This window comes from Xiphophorus maculatus, chromosome 21, assembly GCF_002775205.1.
Source record: "Xiphophorus maculatus strain JP 163 A chromosome 21, X_maculatus-5.0-male, whole genome shotgun sequence".
Classification (NCBI taxonomy): Eukaryota; Metazoa; Chordata; class Actinopteri; order Cyprinodontiformes; family Poeciliidae; genus Xiphophorus; species Xiphophorus maculatus.
Genome location: NC_036463.1, coordinates 421,378 through 444,673, shown reverse-complemented (window position 1 = coordinate 444,673; position 23,296 = coordinate 421,378). Strand labels below are relative to the sequence as shown.

At 38.8% G+C, this 23,296-nt stretch overlaps 1 protein-coding gene across 2 annotated transcripts in view; it reads left to right on the top strand.

The window, feature by feature from the left end:
- cubn (cubilin) overlaps positions 1-23,296 on the top strand; it is a 180,556-nt gene that overhangs the window by 60,280 nt on the left and 96,980 nt on the right. For both annotated transcript variants that reach the window (XM_023326227.1, XM_023326226.1), the window contains exons 44-60: positions 987-1,161; positions 2,412-2,590; positions 4,184-4,393; positions 4,479-4,619; positions 7,775-7,959; positions 10,238-10,409; positions 11,615-11,818; positions 13,003-13,152; positions 13,269-13,390; positions 14,488-14,713; positions 14,890-15,077; positions 15,200-15,356; positions 15,684-15,833; positions 15,943-16,128; positions 18,547-18,676; positions 18,820-19,037; positions 22,122-22,321. In XM_023326227.1, coding sequence (XP_023181995.1) covers positions 987-1,161; positions 2,412-2,590; positions 4,184-4,393; positions 4,479-4,619; positions 7,775-7,959; positions 10,238-10,409; positions 11,615-11,818; positions 13,003-13,152; positions 13,269-13,390; positions 14,488-14,713; positions 14,890-15,077; positions 15,200-15,356; positions 15,684-15,833; positions 15,943-16,128; positions 18,547-18,676; positions 18,820-19,037; positions 22,122-22,321 — 2,993 coding nt within the window. The remainder of the gene's footprint in view (positions 1-986; positions 1,162-2,411; positions 2,591-4,183; positions 4,394-4,478; positions 4,620-7,774; positions 7,960-10,237; positions 10,410-11,614; positions 11,819-13,002; positions 13,153-13,268; positions 13,391-14,487; positions 14,714-14,889; positions 15,078-15,199; positions 15,357-15,683; positions 15,834-15,942; positions 16,129-18,546; positions 18,677-18,819; positions 19,038-22,121; positions 22,322-23,296) is intronic.

Below are 23,296 nucleotides of genomic sequence, written 5' to 3'. Positions count from 1 at the left end.
GTCATGCTCACCAAGCTGTGGTCCAGTTGGCAGCTGGTAACTTCCCAAACTGCTAATATTGCATCAACCTTTTCAAACAATTCACTACTCGATCAAGGTCAAGTTTTTTTTTTTTCTTTAAATGTTACACCTGATGACTGAGATGGCGAGCTACCCACACACCACCTGGTGGTAGGAAACTGAACCACAATCTGTACACAGGAAACTGAACCAAACTCCCAGGAACACTAAAGGAAAAATAATAATAATTTTCTCTCACCTTTAGACTCAACTCAGGAGACCTGTTATTTCTCTGAAGTGTCTTTATTTTTTTATATTATGTCTTTTGAACTGATTTATTTTTGTTGTTTAATTATTATCATTATCATTTTCATTATTATTAGAAATAAATACAAGTATAACTAACTCTTCTGTTTCATTCACCCAATTCATGACTCTATGCCGTTCCTAGTTCTGATCAAATTAAAGTACAAACTGGTTACTAAATAAACACCACAGTCAGACTAGAGCCCCCGAAAACAGCGTTACATCTAGGAGTTTCTCTTCTGCCACACACCTGACTGGAATAAATAGGTGATTAACAGGCTTCTGCAGCATCTGATGACATGCAGAGGAGATCATGAGATCATGCAGTCATTTGAATCAGGTGATCTGGAACAGAGTCACATCTATAACATGCAGGCCAGTTGTTCCTGAGGACCAGAGCTGAGAAACATTCCAACACAATTTGAGTTCAGAATGATTTTTCTTCCTTTGAAAAATACCATGAAAGACATCAAAGTAAGCATAGAATAATATTTATTTGTTTTGTCAAACATTTTTGCTTTTGTTAGATATTTGAAATTTCCTAGCTTGGTATGACCCAGAGTAATAATTATTACCTCAAAATACTTTGGCAAAATAGAACTGGTGTTTCCTGGTTTTGGTGTATAACAGATGGAATACATTTTCTTATTTTTGTTGTGACCCAAGTAATTTTTTCACAGCATGTGGAGGCTCCATATTGCTGACGGATAATGACCCACCTGGCTACATCACATCACCAAACTATCCACAGAATTACCCCCAGAACATTGACTGTACATGGGTGATAACCGTACCCAATGGAGAAGCTGTCCAAATTGACTTTGAGGAAGATTTCTACATTGAACCCACAGCCAGGTATATTTGCTATTTTCTTTCCCTTTCTAATATGGCCATTGCTATATGCTTGGAATATAGCTGTAAACTATGCTTCCATAGTTTATGGCTCTAATACACAGGGTTTAGTGTTTGCATGTCCATCATCTGTAATCATCTGATATATTGGATTGATGGAGGAACGGGTTCAGGGAGTGAGGGAGGGATTAGGAACTCTTAATCAGACTGTTGAGACATTTAAGAATAAAATGTTTAAATCACTGGAGTTGTTTTGATATTTAGACAATCCAGAGTACCAGATGTACTTGAATAGAACATATAAGTTCAGCTGCTGGGAAATTTCAGAGAGGACTCCCATGACAGTACCTTTCAGCTCCAGTGTTGGTCTTCCTTTAGTTATTATTTCCTGCTCCGATTGAAAATCCACTTTAGAAAACTGTTTAAATGTAGAAATGTAGTGATCCATGTTGACTGGAATGTAGTGATACAGAGAGGAGAAAACAATAAATCTATTGCTGCACTTCACTTATTTACTCTGTGGCTAGTTCTCTGCCATTTATAGTCACTCCTCAGCACATGAATCACATTACATACACATAGTTGGTTACAAAAAACACTGTACAATATATACAGTACATGAGCTAAATTATGGAAAATCAGTTTATATATTAAATGTTTTTAACCATTTTATTGGCAACATACACAGAGAAGGAACACGCTCTCATCAAATGGCAGCCAGTGCAGTTAAGAGGTTGCGCAATCCAAGATGAGGCTCAGCTTCCTGCTGCTTCACCAGCTGCGCTTCTGAGCATTTGAATGGAAAATTATGAAAATTTAGCAATTTTGAAGAAACAATATTCAAAATTGGTTAAGCTAAATGAAAAATTAATTCTTTATAGTACAAACCACAGGGTGAAAATAGCAATATAAATTATATAATATTATTCTTCCATGGCTCTGCCTCACCTGCCTCCCCTGACCGCACATCACTGGTTTAGGTATAAAACAACGCTGTACGTGTTTGGTACATGGGCCAGGCAAACTAACAAGGCTGCATTGTATATATCTTTGTATGTGATTTAATCTTTTATTACTTTTTTTTTTTTTGCCAGTTGTTTGTTGATTCTTGTGTGAATTGTGAGACAGTTATTTTTTGTTTTTGGGCATATGCACCGACTGATGGCACCTTTTGAATTTCATTGTCCTTGTGACAATGACAATAAAGATTTATCTTATCTTATCTTAGCTTTTTTCTTTGTGTTTTTCTACAGCTGTAGCTTTGATTACTTGGAACTTCGAGATGGCTCATCATTGAATTCAGACTTAATTTCTCGACTGTGTGGAAACACTAGACCATCTACGCAACATTCAAAAGGCTCTTCCATGTTGCTCAGGTTTCGGACTGACAGTAGTGTAACACACAGAGGATTCAAAGCAAAATATTCCATAGGTTAGACAATAAGTTATGAAAAACTAATGTTCACCAATCAAAATGTAATTGTTATAATAACCATGAGTGTTGCATTCAACAACTTCAACATAGAGGACAAACAAAAACTCAGCAGACACAAAAATGATTCAGTGAGGAAAAAAAAAATATTAGTTACCTTTTATCTTGCATTATGTCATGTGACATGACCTATATATATGTGTGTATATTTCCTCGAACTCATATACGTATATATATAAGTATATTCAAGACTTTTCCATTTCATTTCCATAGATTATATACAATACTGTATATATTTTATTAGTTTTTTTTATTCATTTCAGTATATTTTGTTTTCAAGTACATGTAGAAAATTATGTAAAAATTCTAAAGTGCTGAAGCAAAGCAGTTTTACAAGGTTGGCAGAATTCATGCCCAATATACAGATCATCTTAATTTTACAGAACTCTCTCATGCCATTGTCTCTCTCTGTCAAACCTCCATCTTTATAGCACTTATATCAATTGTAGACTTTATTATATATATTTTTTAAGTGTTTCACTTTATTTCAATACCATGAAACTCTTGCAGTATGAAAGTGAGTATGGACAGTATCTTGTGTTTTTATTATCTCTTGAAGCAGAAAATTTAAAGTCTAAGAGGGCACGTTTTACTAAAGTGAGAACCAAACTAAGTGGGTCAAGTTTCTCGCTTAGTTTAGAAACTACCGTATTTTACTCCTGTTTCTCGCTGCCTTTTCATATTAGTATTTCCCCAAAAATGTTCCATATTATAATATAGTAATTTTAAAAAACATTCCTATGCCTCTCCAAACTGATACTCGCCTTGCGAGAACTGCCAGTAAGGCTGCTGCAGGTTCCAACAGCAGAAGCAAACCAGGTGGGCCAAACAGTGATGGTCTGACACAAATTGATGGGGCAAATGAGAGCAGCTCTGCAGGAGCACATTCAGCCTGACTGAGTGTCTCATCTAGTGGTTTTGAATGACTTCCTCTATCGTTTAGATCTTTTAGACAAATTATGACTTTGTTTCACTCAAAGGGATAATATTTTACGGATATAGTTGAATTCAATATGTCACATTAAAAAACTGCCCCCAATGGCCTCAAAAATGCCAAAACTATGTTTTTTTTTACCAAAAAGTGACTAAGACCCATTTCCTGCCCAATTAAATGCAATTTCAGCATTAAATGACACTCAAAGGGATTATATTATGTAGACATTGCTGATGAATATGTAAACACATGTGCTTCAAATCCCTTCTGTTTTTATATTTAGGCTCTATTATAGGAATTACATAGGAATGTCCACAGCTTTTCACTGTCAATCAAGGTAGGCCTATTAGATTCTGAGCAGCTGATTGTAGTTTGCAAGTGGTGGACAAGTAGCTAGCTATTTTAGACTACTTACAAACCTGTCTTTATCATGTAAGGGATACTAGATCAAGGTTGGGATGATAGGATGGAAAATGTCCATTATTTTAAAATCCAAACCAGATATGCATTGATCTAAAGAAGATATAATGATTTTTATACAAAATTAAGCAACACTTCAGATCTCACTTTCATTTTGCATTTCCCATCTCTAAATCCAGCATCATGTGGAGGCACCTACATTGGTCAGAGAGGGGAAATTCATAGTCCAGGCTTCCCTGGTTCTAACTATCCTGAAAACTCCAACTGTGAATGGTACCTAGAAGGGCCCACTGGACACTACCTTACCTTGAGCTACAAGAACCTGAGCCTGCAGGACAGTGCAGGATGTGCTGCTGACTATGTGGAGATAAGAGAATACAATGCTTCAGGTGAGGACAAAAATCTAATTCTATTTGGAACTCATGTAAATACCGTAGTATGAATTCTTTAGATTCAAGTTTGTAATTTCCACAGGACGTCTGCTGGGGCAACATTGTGGAAACAATATTCCAGCTTCAGTTGATACATCAGACAGTTTTGCTTATGTCAAATTTGTGAGTGACAACAGTGGAAATGCAGCTGGATTCAGCCTGTTTTTTGAAGCCAGTGTTGAAGGTAGGACCACTTTATTCTTTTTTATATTAATTTTATTTAATGGGGTAGATGCACGGTAACGTAGACAAACTGGAGAAAAAACCAGCAGTCTCATGCTTGTATCATGGTGCTTATGGCGTAAGCTAATTTGCAGTACTTGTACCTAGATGGGCTTTTTAAACAGTACATCTAAAAAACTTTTTAAGTGAAATAATAGTCAAAAAGTAAAAGTAGTACAACATGTTTACTACATATACAAAATCATACAGATAAAGCAATACAATATCAAAACATGACAATGAAAACAATATTAAATATGAATACAGTTCTGTTTTTGATATATCCAGGGTTTGCTTTTTGAACAAACTGAAACTGGCTACAAACTTTAAATGAACAGGAAGTGAGTTACAGTGAAAATTAATAGTGGAAATGTCACCTTTCTGGTATGGAAGAAGCCTGAGCTAGTGTGTGAGGTTGTGAGGCTCCAGTTAAAAATAGTCGGTCTCACCTCAACACATGGTTCTGGTTCTGGAACCAGTCTCCATGAGAGGGGATGGACACTCTTTCACTCTGGAGTTGCCCATGTGAGAGGCGCCGGGCAGGAGTGGGCATACTTGTCGCCCCCGATCTTGGTGCATGTATGTTGGGGTTCACCCCAGTGAGCGAGAGGATAGGCTTCCTCCGTGTACGAGTGAGGGGACAGGTTCTGACTGTTGTTATGCATATGCGCTAAACAGCAGTTCAGATTACCCGTCCTGGAGATTGTCCCTCCTGGGAGCTCCCTTGTTCTGCTGGGGGACGTCAACACTCATGTGGGCAATGAAAGTGAGACTTGAAGGGGTGTGGTGTTGAGTTGCCCTTCTGGGCTCATCATGGATTGTCCATGAGGAACACAGAATTCAAGCATAAGGGGATCCATACATGCTCTTGGCACAAGGAAGCCCTAGGCCACTGTTTGATGATTGCCCTTGCTGGTGCTCATCAGATCTGTGGACACATGTCTTGGACACTTAGCTGAAGAGAGGTGCAGAGCTGTCCACTTTGATGCAGACTGTTGGGTCCCTGTATGAGTCTGGGCCGCGATGCTGGCAGTAAGTTGGGCTCGTTTCCGGTGAGAGTTAGACTCTGCCATGGCTCCCCTTTGTCACCGATTCTGTTCATTACTTTTATGGACAGAATTTCTGGGCGTAGCCATGGTGTTGAGGGGATCGCGTCTCTGCTTTTTGCAGATGATGTGGTCCTACTGGCTTCATCAGGTCATGATCTACAGCTTTCGCTGGACTGGTTCACAGTTGAGTGTGAATGGATGGGGATCAGTGCCTCCAAATCCGGCATCGTGGTCTTGAGCCTCGACCCTTCTATAAAAGAAAAGTCTAGAATGTCTTCTCCAGGTTGGAGATGACACTCTCCAAGTGCCCCAAGTGTGGAAAATTAGGGAAAAATGGAGTGAAAGATTGACAGGCAGACTGGTGCAGTCTCTGGAATGAAGCAGGTGCTGTACCAGTCTGTCATGGTGAAGAGAGAGCTGAGTCAAAAAGTGAGCTCTCGATTTGCCAGTCGATCTACATTCCTACCCTCATCTATGGTCATGAGCTGTGGGTCATGACAGAAAGGACAAGAGTTTTCTCTGGAGGGTGTCTGGGGTTCTTAGAGATGGGGTGAGAAGCTCAGTCATCTAGTTAGAATGCCTCCTCAACACCTCCCTGGCGAGGTGTTCTGGGCACATTCCACCAGGAGGAGACTCAGAGGAAGACCCAGGGTACAACGGAGGGACTATGGTTCTTGGCTGGCCTGGGAACACCCGGAGGAGCTTGCTCAAGTGGCTGGGGAGAGGAACGCCTGGGCCTCCCTACTTATGCTGCTACCCTTGCGACCTGACTCCAGATAAGCATGGATGGATGGATCAACGGACGGATGTTTTTATAAGCTAGGGCTCTTTTACTATTATGAATTGGTATGTTGCTAATAAATGTTAGGAATTGCAACTCCTTAGAATGTATGTAAGATAACTGCTTATACCTGAGCAACATTCAAGCAGATTTGTTTTTATAGATGAATATACATGGTTCAGAACCAGATATGTTCAGTACACTGAAAAACCTGGTTATTACCAGCTGTACCAAAGCCGTGCCTGTTGTACCAACTGTGGTTCAGTGAGTAGTGTGTCTTGCAATCAGAAGGTGGTAGGTTCCATTTCCACCTCCTTCTGCCATATGTTGAGGTGACCCAGGCAAGGGTAAATAAAGTATGTAACTTTATGACCGCATAATATAAGACAGATAACGTGTGAAAAAATTGGGCTCCTCTGCATACTCCCAGTACTAACTGCAGAAATACACCACTCACTCAGAAGGAGTGGTGTAAATACTGTCAATCACTCTCATGCTCACTCCCTCCTGCTTGTTCTTTGCTAAGCAACAGCTTGCTCAACACGACGTAGCCTGCCACAAATACTAAGGTGACTTAGCATGGCCACCAATGATGTTGGATAAACAGTTTTCAGTGTGTTAATGGTTTTCTGGAATTGTTTTCCACCATTAACACACTGAGCAGTATACAGGAGGTGGATTGACAGTGCTAAGACCCTCCTCCTTGCTCTGATTGATTGTTTGTGACTCAGAGTGGTACATTTTTGCAGTCCTAATTGTAACACCGGGAGGAGGTGGAGGAATAGATTTTTTTCACAATTATATGTCTCATACCATACTGTCACAATATGGTGTCAGTTTTAAGAAATATGGGAAAAAATTGTTTGTTTTTGGGGGTTAAAGCTGCAGTATCTGTCTGATACATTGGGGTACCTACTGATCAGAGTATAAATGTGAGTATGAGTGGGTGAATGTGGCTTTAGCATAAAACACTTTGAGTGGAAAAGAAGGCAGTGAATGCACGGACTGGAAAAGAGCTATAAAACAGAGCCATTTCTAAATATATTAACTCAAGTTGCCTATAGATTAGTGTATCAGTGTATGAATGTGTGCACATTTACAAGTGTGACTGGATGAATGCAGCCCTAGTGTGAAATGTTTTAAGTGATTGGTATGTCTAGGAAAATGGACTCTACATGTAGTAACTAATATTAAATAAACAAAAAAGATTTGAGTTCTGACTATCAAAATAAATTTTGTTGGAGTATTTGATCTCAATAGATATCCATTTGTTTTTCCTTTTTCTAGCATGTGGAGGAGAGTTGAATGCTCCATCTGGTACCATCACCTCACCCAATTACCCAAATTTATATCCTCACAGCAGAGTGTGTCGCTGGGAATTGGTGGTCACACCAAACCGCAGGGTTACACTCATCATTAATGACCTGCGCCTGGAAGGTTCTGGGACTTCCTGTGTGTTTGACTACGTTGATGTGAGTTCCTTTCCCCTTATTGGGATCTTGCCTGTTTTCTGTACTGTAAGTTTTCACATTTTTAATTCTCGGTTAATCTCAAGGAAAGAGACTGGCAATTGGAAGTTTGAAAGTTTAATTCCAGCTCCAATTTGACATACATAATATACTTATTTGGGAAGACACTGAATATAGATGATATGATAGATGAGGTGATAGTGGAGTGATAGACTGTGATCAGCAACACAAGGGCACCACAGGGGACTCTTACCATTCCTTTTCATGAAATACTGAGATGACTCTGTAGTTGTCAGGTGTATCAGAGATGGGCAAGAGACTGAGGATGGACGGACAGCTGCCGATTTACTGCCGATTCCGATCATCCATGAGGCCGATCACTGCTTATCACCTGGATTGGCTGTTAATTTTTCGCTTTAGGTCAAATTTATATCTATAGCAAAAAATTAACAGCCAATCATTTATTTATACTACAAATGATACTTTGTGGTCTGGCAAAATTGAAAAATGATCTGGTAATAAAACATGCAAAATACTTGCAGGCACAATACCACAGTTACTCAGTCAAAAGGACAACTGAAAATCCTGCAGTCAGTAAAGGAATACTTAACAGTAAAGCTCTCAGTACCATCAATTATACATGAGTCAAATGAATCTCACAACACTACCTATATCAAATAATTTCAAGAAAAAAGAAAACATTCATTCAGAGTCTAATACAAGTTGCATCAAAATAAGCAATCCTGGGTTACTGGATCAAAACTTCCTGAGAGCATGGCTAATTGTTTTCTGCTGGCTCTGATTGGCTGTTTCTGACTGAGCGGAATATTCTGCAGAACACATGGAGGAGGCAGAGGAGATTGATGTTTGTCTCAGAGATTATCTCTCTTATGTTGGCACATAACAAAAGTTTTAATACATATCAAAAATCTTCTTTTGTTGTTTTTTGCTTAAGTGACATGCTGTAGCTTTATCAGACGTTTGGTGTTGGAGTTCACTGCGGGTTGAGCAAAAACAAAGCTACATCTGGGAAACATTACTACGAGTAGCACGTAGCTATGAGGGGCCATTTAGGACAAAAACTATGTTTTGTCTCACACACTACTAAAGACTCATACACATACACAAAATATTACAATTGCACATATTTACTATTCAAATTTCACACACATAAATTTTTCTCTCACATTCATACACAAAATACTAAAATTGCACATATTCACTATGAAGACAGAACCACACTCTTATAATATAATTCTGCGGGAAACCCTTCAGAAAAGGAACCTTTTTTGTCTTATTCTCTATTAGATAACGTAATTTATCTATTTCATTTCATTATTTAATTAATTGTAACTGGTTGTTTGATTACATGTCATTTTTAATGTCCATGTGCAATTGGGTAAAAAATGTCATGTGTGATAGCTGTCATTTAATTCTTGTTTATTTGACATAAAACTCAAAGTAGGATTTAATGTATTGATAAATATTGTAGAATCGATAAAATTACACAGCCCTACATGGAAAGGAGATTTAAGTCGACCTACCCATGTTAAACACCTGATTGATTTTGTGGATTAGTCATAAACCCATAGAAGCTCTAAGGGGCTTAGATAAAAGATAAAAGACACAAAAGTATTATTAGTGGTACCACATTATCATCCTATATTGGTCTGATCTAAGTAATCAGTTGAATCAGATATGTTGGTGACCAACAACTTTGTATTTCAGTGCTAAATCCATAAGAATTATGCACTTTGATCAAGTAATTACTGCACAAGCCACACCTCTCATCTGCATCACGTTTACAGGGTATAGGCCCATAATCACATGACCTCAATTGATCTAATGGAGTAATTTGTCAAAACATTGACTTTACTGACTGAAACTACCCAAAATTAGAACTGAACAGCCTGTAGGGATAGAATTCCTCATCTCAAGTGCTGGCCAAACAATGAAGAAAATACTGTAGTATTGCTACTGAATTTTTTTTTTCAGTTTTGGTTCATATCTCATCATTGTAGGTGAAGGTAACATAAATCGAGTGCTTTGCCTTTTGTACTCAGCTTTTGATTCAGCAGGAAAGCTTCATTCTCTCTAATTATTTCCTGTGGTAAAGTCTTGGTCCACACCTAAAAATTACAATAACTGAAGACCTTCTAATCAGACAAATTTGGTGTCCAACGTTCATACTACATTTGTGCCGGTTTATGCAACAAAAATTTTCATTTCACTCAAGTACTAGAAAACAAATGTCTTTTTATCAGAGTCCTATCTCTTACAGATATTTAATGGGTTGGCTGCTGATGCTCCTCGCCTGCATCGATTCTGTGGGACAGTCTCACCAGGCACTCGGGTGCACTCTTCTGGCAACACCATGGCTATTGTATTTCGCACCGATGCTTCTGTTTCCAGTGGTGGCTTTATGGTTACTTACTCCTCTGATGAGCCTGTGGGTGAGTTATTTTCCAAAAAAACCTACAAGTTGAAAAACTATTTGCAATTTTTTTTACCCATTATCCAATTTAAATGTCAATCCTTTTAACACAGCACGGTGGACCCCTGGTGTTTAGGGAGTTAGGAACCACAGTCGCTCATGAATAGCTAAAATCCATGAATACTTGAGACACACTTATAAATGCATTTTTTAATTGTTCAAAGACCAAATATACATTAATATTCACCAATACAGAGTGTAAATCTTCTCAGCACTGCTGCAGAAGATAATATCTGCAGTTTTCCTTATCTCTGTTCTTCAGGGTACAATCAATCAAAGGCAAGGAATGTTAATGGTGCAAATTCCTCATTAACTGCTTTGCAAATGCCAGCCAATAGCATATGGCAAATGGCCTGTACCTGTATACAGTAGTGCTTTATGAAGCACACTTCACACTACATTCACACGCTGATGGTGGCAAACTACTGGAAAGAAGCAACAGTTGCACTGGGCAGTCTCACAGAGCGAAGCTACCATGCATTGGTTCCTATTGTGACCTCTGGTGACCCTCTGACCACCAGAGGTCACCACTACTAGGCAAGGCAGATCAAGTGTCTTGCTGAAGGTACAATGCTACCATATTTCCTATGCCTATGGATATGCCATTTCTTGATCTCAGAAATGGAAAACTGTTGAATTTACTTCAGGTTCCCGAGCTGGATTTTCTTTTGAAAAATGTTGATAAACATTACAAAAATTCCTAAAATAGGCTAATTTTCCACAAATAATTTGGTGGAAAATAAACAGAAAAACACATTAATTGGCGAATCCACAATGTAAGTGTTTTCATGTCTTAATTGGTTTTCTGCAGGAATATAGTAGAAATAGTCACTTGGAGTTAGTTAATAAAATAGAGCTGGAGATCTCCAGAGAAAGCAGATCTGCATGTTTAAAGCTATACATGAGGTTTGGTAAATCAAGATCTGCAGTCTGGGTACAATGAATACTGTTCCCCCACATAAAGCTGTCAACATTATTAACAGTTTCGCTCAGGTCAGAAATAGATCCAGGAGAATACATGTGAACAAATTATAAATTTGTATTGGCATGTTGATTCATTAAGCTTGAAAGGAAATAGTGACTCTAAAGTCACTAGAAATTGGGTGCTTTCTTTGAAATGTGAAGGATGACTTTGCCTCTCTTTATACGTTCATGTTTCATCAGAGTGTGGAGGAATTCTGAATGACCCAGCTGGAGGCAACTTCACATCACCTGGTTTCCAGGTGTCCAATTACAGTAACAACCTGAACTGCGAGTGGTTGATTCAGAATCCCATTCACATCAACTCTTCAATTGTAGTTCTCATTGAAGACTTGCACCTGGAAAACCATCAGACTTGTGAATTAGACTACCTTCAGTTCCGCCTGGGTAAGTCCTCCCAAAATGACTATAGGGTTCTACCAGAACGTTTAGTTTTTTTTATGGTAAACTGAGTTTAGATTGCAATAGATCTTTAATATGAGGCTTGAGATTCATCCGTTTCCTGAAGAGGTTTAGTGTAATGCCTCAAAAAGTCAAAGTTACCCTTATAGGATGAAAGATACTTATAGGAAAAATATAGTTTCAAAGTCAAAGGCAGGTTCAAAGGTTTTTGAGAATGACCAAATAAGAAAAAAAGAGTAAAGACAGCAAAGGCAAACAAACTGGATATTGTGATGTTTGACAACTTAGACCAAAAGGCAATAGTGATTGGGTAATCCTAGAAATGTATAGTTTTGGTGACCTAAATGGACGTCAAAGTTCTTGGGGGTAAAGTGGAAGCAACCAATTTTTTTCTTGTTAACCGCTGCTTCATTTGGCCACACTACATATCAAGCAATGCCTATTTAATAAAAGAGATGCAATCTTAATGAACCAATTTAACTGCCCTTTTGTCTTTATTTCCTTCATTCGTGGGTAACATCTGTCACTAAATAGGTTGTTGCTTGGTAGACTTTACCCACAGGCATATGGATGGCTTCACATACAAACTGTTCAAATCAAACAGGCTAGATATAAATAAAACAGATATAAATTGATCCAAGCAAATAGAGATTTTTATTCCTTTTTAATGTTTTGTTCTAATTAGGGCTGTCAACGTTAAATCATTAACACAAGTAATTAGTCTGCACATTTTAATGCATTAATATTACATAATGCAGATTAATGAACCTACCTATTTTGACTTATAAATATCTCTCCCATTGGGGGTTACCTGGTTCACAGCAGCGTGTTATGGGCTTGACACACGGAGAGCAATAAATGATAGCAAACAGCGACAAAAATTTTAAACTTTTCAACTTTCTTGTGTTGTTGTTAACCCGCTTGTGCACACCCTCTACACACAGATGCATATAAACACAGGGTGCATCCATGGGTGGATGTAAATGTGCACATGTGGGTTCCTCTGGCTGCTTATGCTTGGCTGGAGGAGAATAAGTGACTGTCACCTCATTGCACAAATTCTATAGGAAATGAATGGAGAGGAACATTTCCAATTAAATTTTTAGAGTTCTTATTTTCTATTGTTTTCTTTGCTTATTTGTCTGTCTTATGGTCCATCCCTTCTCAAGGTGACTGGGATGGGGAGCTGTTAGGGAGATTTTGTGGACAAACACCACCCCAGATCCCAATTGTGGTGTTCACATCAGAGCTGTGGGTTCATTTCCGGACTGATTCTTCACAGGGGGATTTGGGTTTCAAGGCCAAGTACTCATTCTCTGGTAAGACAGTGATGGTTTAAGTCATTTTACATAAGTTGATTGTTTTTTAACATGACCTGTGGCATTTTCAACCATAATGCATCAACTCTGTGACCTTAGAGTTAATGTTTTTGCAGAATGTGGAGGCTGGCAAACAGGTGATGGTGGGGTATTATCCAGCCCTAATTACCCAAACATGTATCCCAGCCCGAGTCGCTGTGCTTGGCTACTGGAAGCCCCCATTGGCCACACTATCACGGTGAGTCCTTAACACATTCAGTTGCCATGATAGAACAAAAAGGAAAGCTAGCCAGTTTCAATTAAAAGGTGTTCAGAAGCAGTATAGTACTAGTAAAAAATATCTTAGCTAGCATCAAAAGTAGTAGTTGGTGTGGCTCAGCGGTGGAACAGAGGGTTTAGCATGCAACCCATGAACAGAGGCCAGTCCTCGACGCGGCTGTCAAGGGTTCGAGTCCTGGCCTGTTGACCTTTGCACCATGTCTTCTCCCCTCTCTCATAACCAACTTTACTGTCATACTGTGAAATAAAGATCAATGGAGCCAAAAAGTCCTTTAAAAAACAAGCGCAGTAGTTTGTTGTCTCTCTGTTCAAACTGAACTCGGGTCTTCCAGGACTGTAAAGAGGCTGACAGCAAATTAATAGAATTTCTATGGAGACACAGATACAGTCAAATCTGGGACATATTGGAACACTAACATTATATTTTTTTTGCATAAAATTATTCTAGCGCCAGAGTAAATAGTAAAAATAAAATAAGTGAAGCAAAAGATCTTCAAATATATTTTATTGTGAACTAGTGGCTTCACAGTCTTTGGCCATAAAAGAAATACTCTTCAGGAGGGCATCATAGTATGACAAGCTAACACTGTATGACAATACAGAACCCTAATCTGACCAAATGCACATGGTTCACTACATTGCACAAATGATTCATATATATAAAGAAATAATTAAATAATAAAGAGCTACATTACACAAATGAAATCATGGTTATTAATATTCTGGTTAATTCAATCCAAGTTAAGTGAAGGTACACCTGTGAATGTATTTTAAGGTTACACTACAGGTCTGGTTCATCACTGGATCCAGCTTCCAGATATTTGTTCAAACCACTTTATGCAAGACTGAATGGAATGAGAATGTCCATTCATCACTGTTCAAGGTGAACATCTGTGTTTTGGTGTAAAATGTGCAGACCAACCCCAGAATAAAAAAACAGTACAAGTAAATAACTGCTTTGCTTTTGTCTGTATATGATTTGTGAGGTCAATACAGGATGCCTTAAGTGTTCTGTAGCCTTCTGTACTTCGTTGTCTTTCTCCCATGTTCCTATAGTTGAGCTTCAGCTACTTCAACCTAGAATCACACGCCACATGCAGCTGGGATTCTGTCACAATTTTTAATGGAGGATCCCCTGGATCTCCAATTATTGGCCAATATTGTGGAACCACCACTCCTGGAAATATCCAATCAGGCTCCAACAAACTGGCTGTAGTTTTCCTGGCGGACCACAGTATATCAAAAGGTGGATTTTTTGCTTCCTGGTCTGCCGACTCTTCTGGTAAGTTTTTGTTAGGTAAATAAGTATCTGGCATATATCCTTTCTACTAATATACAAGCTGTTTTTTAATGTTTGCACATGTTGTCTTATCTATGAGTTTTAAGACTCTTTATTTTCTGCTTTTATGTGATGATTTTCAAAATCGTGTGTATAGTAATATTTTTATATTCCACTAGGCTGTGGAGGGGTGATCCATGCTGATACAGGAACAATTAAGTCACCAAATTACCCCCAGAACTTCCCAGCAAATACAGAGTGTTTTTGGCAGATCATTGCCCACGAAGGAAACCACCTGGAGATGAGCTTTGGTGATAACTTTGAGATCCCAGACAGCACTGGCAGCTGCCAGACCAGCTATATCAAGGTACAATCAGGAATTGACACTTTTTCAAATCAACTATTATTTCAGGGTAAAGTAAGACATGAACCAGACAAAAGAGGAAAGGATTAATAGAGACTTTGACTAGATTGTGCGTTTCTCCGTAGGTTTGGTCAGGCAGTACCCAGAATTCTGAGGATCTGCTTGTGACAGGCTGTGGTTCTTTGGCACCAGAGCCCGTTGTCGCACCATATAACCTTATCACAAGTCGATTCCAAGCCACCTCTACTGCTGGTGTAGGTTTCTCCATGTCCTTCAGCACCCGTAAGAATCTCAAGTATATTCATCTCAACCTATTTGTGTTATTGTAACATCTGCCAACATGGTAGCAGTTCTCCTCTACAGTTGACAGATAACCCTCTTAGTAGGTGAGCAAAAGCCATATTAATAAAGGCTCTATGTAAGCAATACAGTTCTGTAAACAATATCCTGTCTATTAATTCTGATATTTGCACCAGCGTTATCAGTCATATCATAAAATTTTCATCACAAAAGCAGTGCAAAGCATGAATGTCTCAAGCTCTTTACTGTTTTTAAAAAGACAGAAATTCCTCCAAAATGATCTAAACTTTGATGTCTTTTGCTCATGAGGCTGTGGTGCAAGTTTCCGTGCTTCCAAGGGTCGAGTAGTTTCTCCAAATTTCCCAGCTGACTACCCAGACAGAGCAAACTGCAACTACACTATAGATGCTGGACAGCAGACAGTGATTGTTCTCAGTTTTCAGGTCTTCCAGATAGAGGGTATGTGTTCACACTCTACTACATGGGAACAGAAATAAATAGCCTTGATGATAAACCATGTTTTCCTTGTTGGATGTTGTACCAAAGGTTTATTTTATCTTTTGTCTAGCACACTCCACCTGTATGTATGATGGTCTCAAGATCTACAGCCCAGTTTCTAGTAGCACTGCAATGGCTACTTTATGTGGTACCAACATTCCAGGCCCTTTCTCCACTTTTGGTCCTATGTTACTTCACTTCTACTCTGACTCTCTGATTACCAGCCGAGGCTTCATGGCAGAATACAGTGCCATACGTAAGTAAATATAGCATACAGATACTGTGCCTACACTAGGTATTAATTTCATAAGTTTATTTTTTACTCTTACTTCAGTTCAGTTTTTGGACACTTTACCTACTTCTGATATGTTGAGATGTAAGACAGTAGTAGAATAAAAGTGTCCATTCAGGTCAGGACTTTTATTGAGCTCAGCACAATGGCAACATCTCATCTGTCGATGTGTTGGGATACTAGAACCCCAACACATTGATGGGTGCTAGATTTCACATCTCAATTTTGAGACCATAAGCTATTCAACATTAAACCTATAACTATGTGCTGACAAGCTAATGATATTTTTTTAACCTTTGCACAACAGTAGCTTTGATCTGACAGTAAGGATAATTAATGTTGACTCAGAGAATTTTCCAATTTACAACTTTCAAATCTGCAAAGCTTTACATTTTAGATCAGACAAGGCATAATGCAGTTTAGAGCAGCATTCTATACACTAGTTTTCAATAACTATTGTCCTGCTTTTAGGTTACTCCCTGCTCCAGTATACCTGGAATCAAATCAATCACCACACCTTTAAAGTTGATGTCATGCTGAGGAGGTTATCCAACCACCAGATCAGCTGTGTCAGAGCAGGGATGCATCTAAAAACTGGAGTACAGTGACTCTTGGTGACTGAACTTGGAGATCCCTGGTCTAAAATGATATTAGAACTTTAGTGCTGTAACATTTCGCTTTTTATTTAAACTTGCAACCAACTAAGTTTGATAGAGCACACCTGTTAACGGCCGCTCTCCCTCTTTGTTGCAAGTGTTGTCCCACTTGTTTCTGAACCGGATTAGTTTTAGTGACTCATGTGAGTACCAGGGGTGCTGTTGAAGAACACATAAATAATCATGACTCAGAAAGTACAATTTCCCCACCATCTTTAGATTTTCCTTCATGCTTGATATTTATTAGTAAGGCATTTTTTGTAGGGGTCAGTTACAGCTTGATCCAGCAGCAGAAATCAGGTGATAATATTGAATCAAATGCACATTATATGTAATCACTTCTATCTAAATAACTCTCCCTAGCTCTGAAGCTGATAGTGCTAAATAGGAGACTTTGACAGAGAATGGCAACTGAACTCCGATTCATACAGGCAGTTGACGTGGTGATGAGTGAGGTCCAGCAGGGAGTGTGTAGGATGGAGCAGGCAGCCGGAGGCAGGCAGGAATCCTCTGAGGGGTTCTCTGATTCCTCCTTTTCCCAAGTGATGACTTGGCAGAATAGTTTTTATCTTTACCTTGAGTTGGCCATCAGGTCTGCCATAGATTGAGTTTTAGGCTCTGCTCCGAACCCAAGACTTTTCAAAGGTCACCTTCCATGCCATAGCCTGCACACTCCTTGTCTCTCAGCATTTTGAGTTCTTTTTTCTTAATGTATGCTTTGCCATCTGCTTCCTAAAGGCCCAGTGATCAACACTGGCTCCTTCTTAGTTCCTTTTTTGTCTTGGTTCACAGACACATCCTGCCCCCATCAATAAACTAACATCTATATTTCTAACACATCAACAACCTATAGTACATTACATAATTGCAGTCAATTATTTTCTGATTACAAATGCATTAAAAATGCAATCATAGCTTTATTACAGTTAAAATGGTCAGTACTTAATGCTGCTTCACAATCGTTTTACTTCAGGTCATTTGTAATGACATTTCAGAGTTTTACATGGCATTTTGTTATTTCAACAGATCAATATAATGGAAACAGCACTGTCAGAGATGCAATAAGTTTATAGCAAGTTGTGTGAATGATCTAATGATCGGGCTGCTGATTGCAGCCAGTCCACATTGTTAGCAGAACTAAAGGGCCCCAAAACCAAATTTCACTTAGTGCCCCATGGAGGCTTAGGCTGGCCCTGTGCTTGCAATGCGGCTTTAAAAAGAAATAAATAAAATAAAATAAAGATAGTGTTTTTTTCTGAGCCTGGCGGTGGGGTTCGTAAAGCATTGCGGGCCGCCAGGCCTATAATACACTGGGGGAAACCCTCCTTAGAATAAAGACACCATGTTACAAAATACTATGATACTGTATTTACTGCAAACTTTCATGCCATATTCCGTTTTTATAAATGCTGACTTTTGTGTAAATATGGCATCAAACTTTTTCTTTTTTTATTGCTTTATACATGAGTTGTTGTTGGCTTTTCAGCAATCCCTTACCAAGCATGCATGTAGAAACAGTGGAGAGGAAAAAACCCTTTAACAGGAAAAAACCTCCAGCAGAACCTGGTTCAATACAAACTGGGGGGTTGAGAAGAAAGAGCAGAATGTACAAGAAGAAACAGATGATGTGGGATTATTTTTTATATTCATAAAAGTAAAAGTAAATATATTAAACATTTGATGTTTGATTCTTTGTGTGTTTGTGTGCTTGTGTATGTGTCTTTAGCATGTGGGGGTTTCTTCAATAGCACCTCAGGTACAGTGAGCAGTCCGGCCCTCTCCATTACCAACTACCACCACAACATAAACTGTACCTACCACATCACCGTCCAAGCAGACAGAGTGGTGGATCTCAAGTAAGACTACGTGTAATAAAATAGAAGTTAAATAATAATTTACTTGAAACTAAAACAATGTTTTTTTACACTGGCAGTTTAAAGCCAGTATAATGTAAGTTCAAACCACATTTAGTTATGTTTCATGTCTTTTCTCTTTATAGATTCAATACTTTCAGCTTAGAAGCTTCTTCTTCATGTCGCTATGACTATGTGGCCGTGTATGACGGGCCTGACAGCTTGGCACCATTGATGGGAAGGTTCTGTGGAACAGTGATCCCTCCTGACATACGCTCCTCTACAAACAATTTGTTCATCATCTTCAGTACAGATGCCACAGTTAGTGGTGTTGGCTGGAGAGCCACTTACAGTCAAACACTTGGTAAGTTAACATTTAGATTATTTATAATGATGTGGATGTGTTTATATAAAATAAATGGGTTAACACGCAGAATCAAAAGCACAATGACAAGAACAACCAATTATTGTAGCTAATGGTTTGCTGGAATGTGACAAAGTTGTAGTTCGATTATCATAGAGATAAACTATTTTTTCATTTGATATTTGGTAAGATTGCTTTTTAGTATGACTTGGATGAAACCTTTTCAGTTTCCTAACACAAGTTTCTCACGATAATTAGCTGGAGTTCTGGCCCTTTCCTTTTGCTAGAACTAGTTGAAGTCTATCTGGTTTGTAGCCCACCTCATTCATACACCTTTTCAGATCTACCCACAAATTCTCAATAGGATTGAGAATAGAACTTTGTGATGGCCACAGCAAAACATTGACTTTGTTGTCCTTATCCACTCTGTAACCACTTTGGCTTTTTGCATTGTCCATTTGGAATACCAACCTGTGCCCAAGCTTTTTCTTCCTGGTTGATGTCTTGAAATGTTGCTTCAATATTTTTACGTAATGTTTTCTTCCTTGTCATGCCACCTGTTTTATGACGTGTACCAGTAGCTTTTACAGCTAAACAGCCTCACAACATCATACTGACACCCCAACTCAATTGGGATAGTACCACTAACTTGCAGTAAATCTGCAGTCTGAGAGCAAAGTGCTCTGTTAGGAACATGGAACTGTCAGATCTGAGGTATGATGGAGTTTGATTACTAAGAGAAGCTACAATAGGAGAAATATGATTTCTTGCTTTAATTTTAATCAGAACTTTTGTAGCAGCATTTTGGATCAGCTGAAAGCTTTTAGTTGTATTTTATGGACTTTTTGTCAGTAAAGAATTTCAGTAGCCTACCCTTGAAGTAATAAATGTAATATATATATATATATATATATATATATATATATATATATATATATATATATATATATATATATATACTGTTTATACACTGCCTGGCCACAAAAAAAAAGTCGCCACCTGGATTTAACTAAGCAAATAGGTACAAGCCTCCTATTGGATAAGTACTGCATAGGCGATTATCTTTCAGCTGGCAACAAGTTATTTAACCCCAGCTGATGCAATGAGTAACTCCTCATTTCTTAAACAACCATAGCAAAAGACACATCCTGTGGTCGTGGAAAAGACGTTAGTCTGTTTAAGAAGGGTCAAATCATTGGCATGCATCAAGCAGAGAAAACATCTAAGGAGATTCCAGAAACTACTAGAATTGGGTTAAGAACTGTCCAACGCATCATTAAAAACTGGAAGGATGGTGGGGAACCATCATCTTCCAGGAAGAAATGTGGTCAGAAAAAAATCCTGAATGATCGTGATCGGCGATTACTTAAACGTTTGGTCAAATCAAATCGAAGAAAAACAACAGCAGAACTCAGGAGTATGTTTAATTGTGAAAGCAAAAGCATTTCCACACGCACAATGTGAAGGGAACTCAAGGGGTTGGGATTGAACAGCTGTGTAGCTGTAAGAAAACCTCTAATCAGTAAGGCTACCCAGAAAAAAAGGCTTCAGTTTGCTAGGGAGCATAAAGATTGGACTCTGGAGGAATGGAAGAGGGTCATGTGGTCTGATGAGTCCAGATTTACCCTGTTCCAGAGTGATGGGCGCATCAGGGTAAGAAGAGAGGCAGGTGAAGTGATGCACCCATCATGCCTAGTGCCTACTGTACAAGCCTGTGGGGGCAGTACTATGATCTGGGGTTGCTGCAGTTGGTCAGGTCAAGGTTCAGCAACATTGTGGCCCAAAGAATGAGGTCAGCTGACTACCTGAATATACTGAATGACCAGGTTATTCCATCAATGGATTTTGTCTTCCCAAATGGAACGGGCATATTCCAAGATGACAATGCCAGGATTCATGGGTCTCACATTGTGAAAGAGTGGTTCAGGGAGCATGAGACATCTTTTTCACACATGGATTGGCCACCACAGAGTCCAGACCTTAACCCCATTGAGAATCTTTGGGATGTGCTGGAGAAGGCTTTGCGCAGTGGTCAGACTCTCCCATCATCAATACAAGATCTTGGTGAAAGATTAATGCAACACTGCATGGAAATAAATCTTGTGACACTGCAGAAGCTTATTGAAACAATGCCACAGCGAATGCGGGCTGTAATCAAAGCTAAAGGCGGGCCAACAAAATATTAGAGAGTGTGACCATTTTTTGGTGGCGACTTTTTTTTTGGCCAGGCAGTGTATATATATATATATATATATATATATATATATATATATATAGGAAACAGCAATAGTCTGTTCACTTTTTTCACTAAATAAACACAACCATTTGCAAGGCTACATCATCAGGCAGAGTGGGGTCATGAAAAAAGCATATATGTTACTCATGTTGCAATTTCAAACATAAATGCAAAAGAACTAGCCAATAAGCACTACTCTGAAAGTAGCTTCATTCTTCATTAACTGACTGTTTAGATGAAGCGCTGGAATCTATATTTTTGCCTTAAACATCTTAAAACTAAAATTTGTGACAAATAAAAAAGCGGTTTAATTAGTCACTTCTGCTGGTGACACTATACATTGTGGAATACCTTGCTGGCCAAAAAAGAAATTATTGCAAAGTATAGAAACAAATGAAGTTATTTTGTGTAATTTAAGTCTAAACCCAAAACCTAAAACTATTTTATAAATTTTGTTTAGCCGTACATAAATTAAATAGTAAAGACATCTTTACATTATAAGTTACAGTATATGTATATAAGTTATTTGGCCTAACCTTTTCCATGGTATACTATTTTTAAGCTGAAGTGTTTATTCTCATCAAATGTATTTTTTCTGCCTACATCACCAACAACATGCATTAATAAACATGATGTTATAAATTCATATTTTATTTCTAAACACAGAAATCAAATGTTCAAAACTTTCTCTTCGAAATTCTGGATGGATGGATGGATCTCTCTTTCTTTCTTTCATTCTTTCTTTCTTGCTTTCTGTCTGTCTGTCTTTCTCAGTGCACAATGTTGTTTTTGGATATTGCCAATGAGAGCCAGTGCCATATCATTGTTTTAGTTGTAAATTTCTGTAGGTCCAGCACAAGGATGTGGGGGCTACCTCTCCATGCCTATGGGCATGTTGGGCTCACCAGACCCAAACCTGGATGGACGTTATGAGCCCAGGATGAACTGTGTTTGGACCATTGAGATGCCTGTGAACAAAGCCGTCAATCTCTCCTTCAGCTCCTTTGACCTTGAGAGCTCCTCTACTTGTCGCTATGACTATGTCAAGGTAAAGAGTTATTTCTGTTATTTCAATGTTAAAAATGGTAAATGGCCTGTACTGCATAGAGCGCTATAAAAGTCTTCATTTTCCTTTATTTAATCAGGTAAACCCCGTTGAGATCTAGATCTCATTTTCAAGAGGGACCTGAAACAAACTTCACTCCCCATCGGGGAATCAAACCCCGGTGTCCCGCGTGACAGGCGGGGATACTCACCACTATACTAACGAGGAGATTAGTCTTATTCCACAGGAAACCAAAAACAAAACATGATTTCAAAGTTTTTCCAATGCAGACCAAAAATCAAACTTGCCATCATGCAATGGCATCGTAGGAGCAGAAGTGGTGACTGCGGAGGAGTACTCTTGATTGATTATTATTATTTGGGGCTTATGATGTTTGATTTGTCACGTTTGAGCTTGAGGAGAGCTGGACATCGTCAGCATAAAGGTGGAATTGGAGATTGTGGCTGCGGATGTAAACACAGAGGAGCATGTAAAGGATGAAGAGTAGTGGAACAAGCAGTGGATGAGGTTATTGATACTAATGAATTGTTCCCTGTTTGTGAGATATGAACAAACAGGAAACCAGGAGAGGGCAGTGCTGGTGATGATGAGGGAGGATCCTAAGCAAGAGGGAATGGTGTGTTTGATGATGTCAAAGGCTGCGGTGAAATCTAAGAAAAGGAGAATGCTTTGATGAAATCTGAGGAAAGGAGGATGGGATGGAGTCCACAGGACAAGTGGAGCTTGTGGAGCATGCCTGCAATGAGTTTGGACAGCTCCCCTAGGGAAACAGGAGAGGACTGAGACAGGCACTGAGTTCTGCAGGGGGAAGGAGGTGGATCTGGGGAGGTTGAAACAATGGTGATGGTAGTCAGATGACTGTAAATTGCATTCATTTTGTTTTGGGAAAATGACAGAAAAGCATTGCATTTATTTGCTATGAAGGAGTGTGAGATATTATCACTGGGTTTAAGGAGT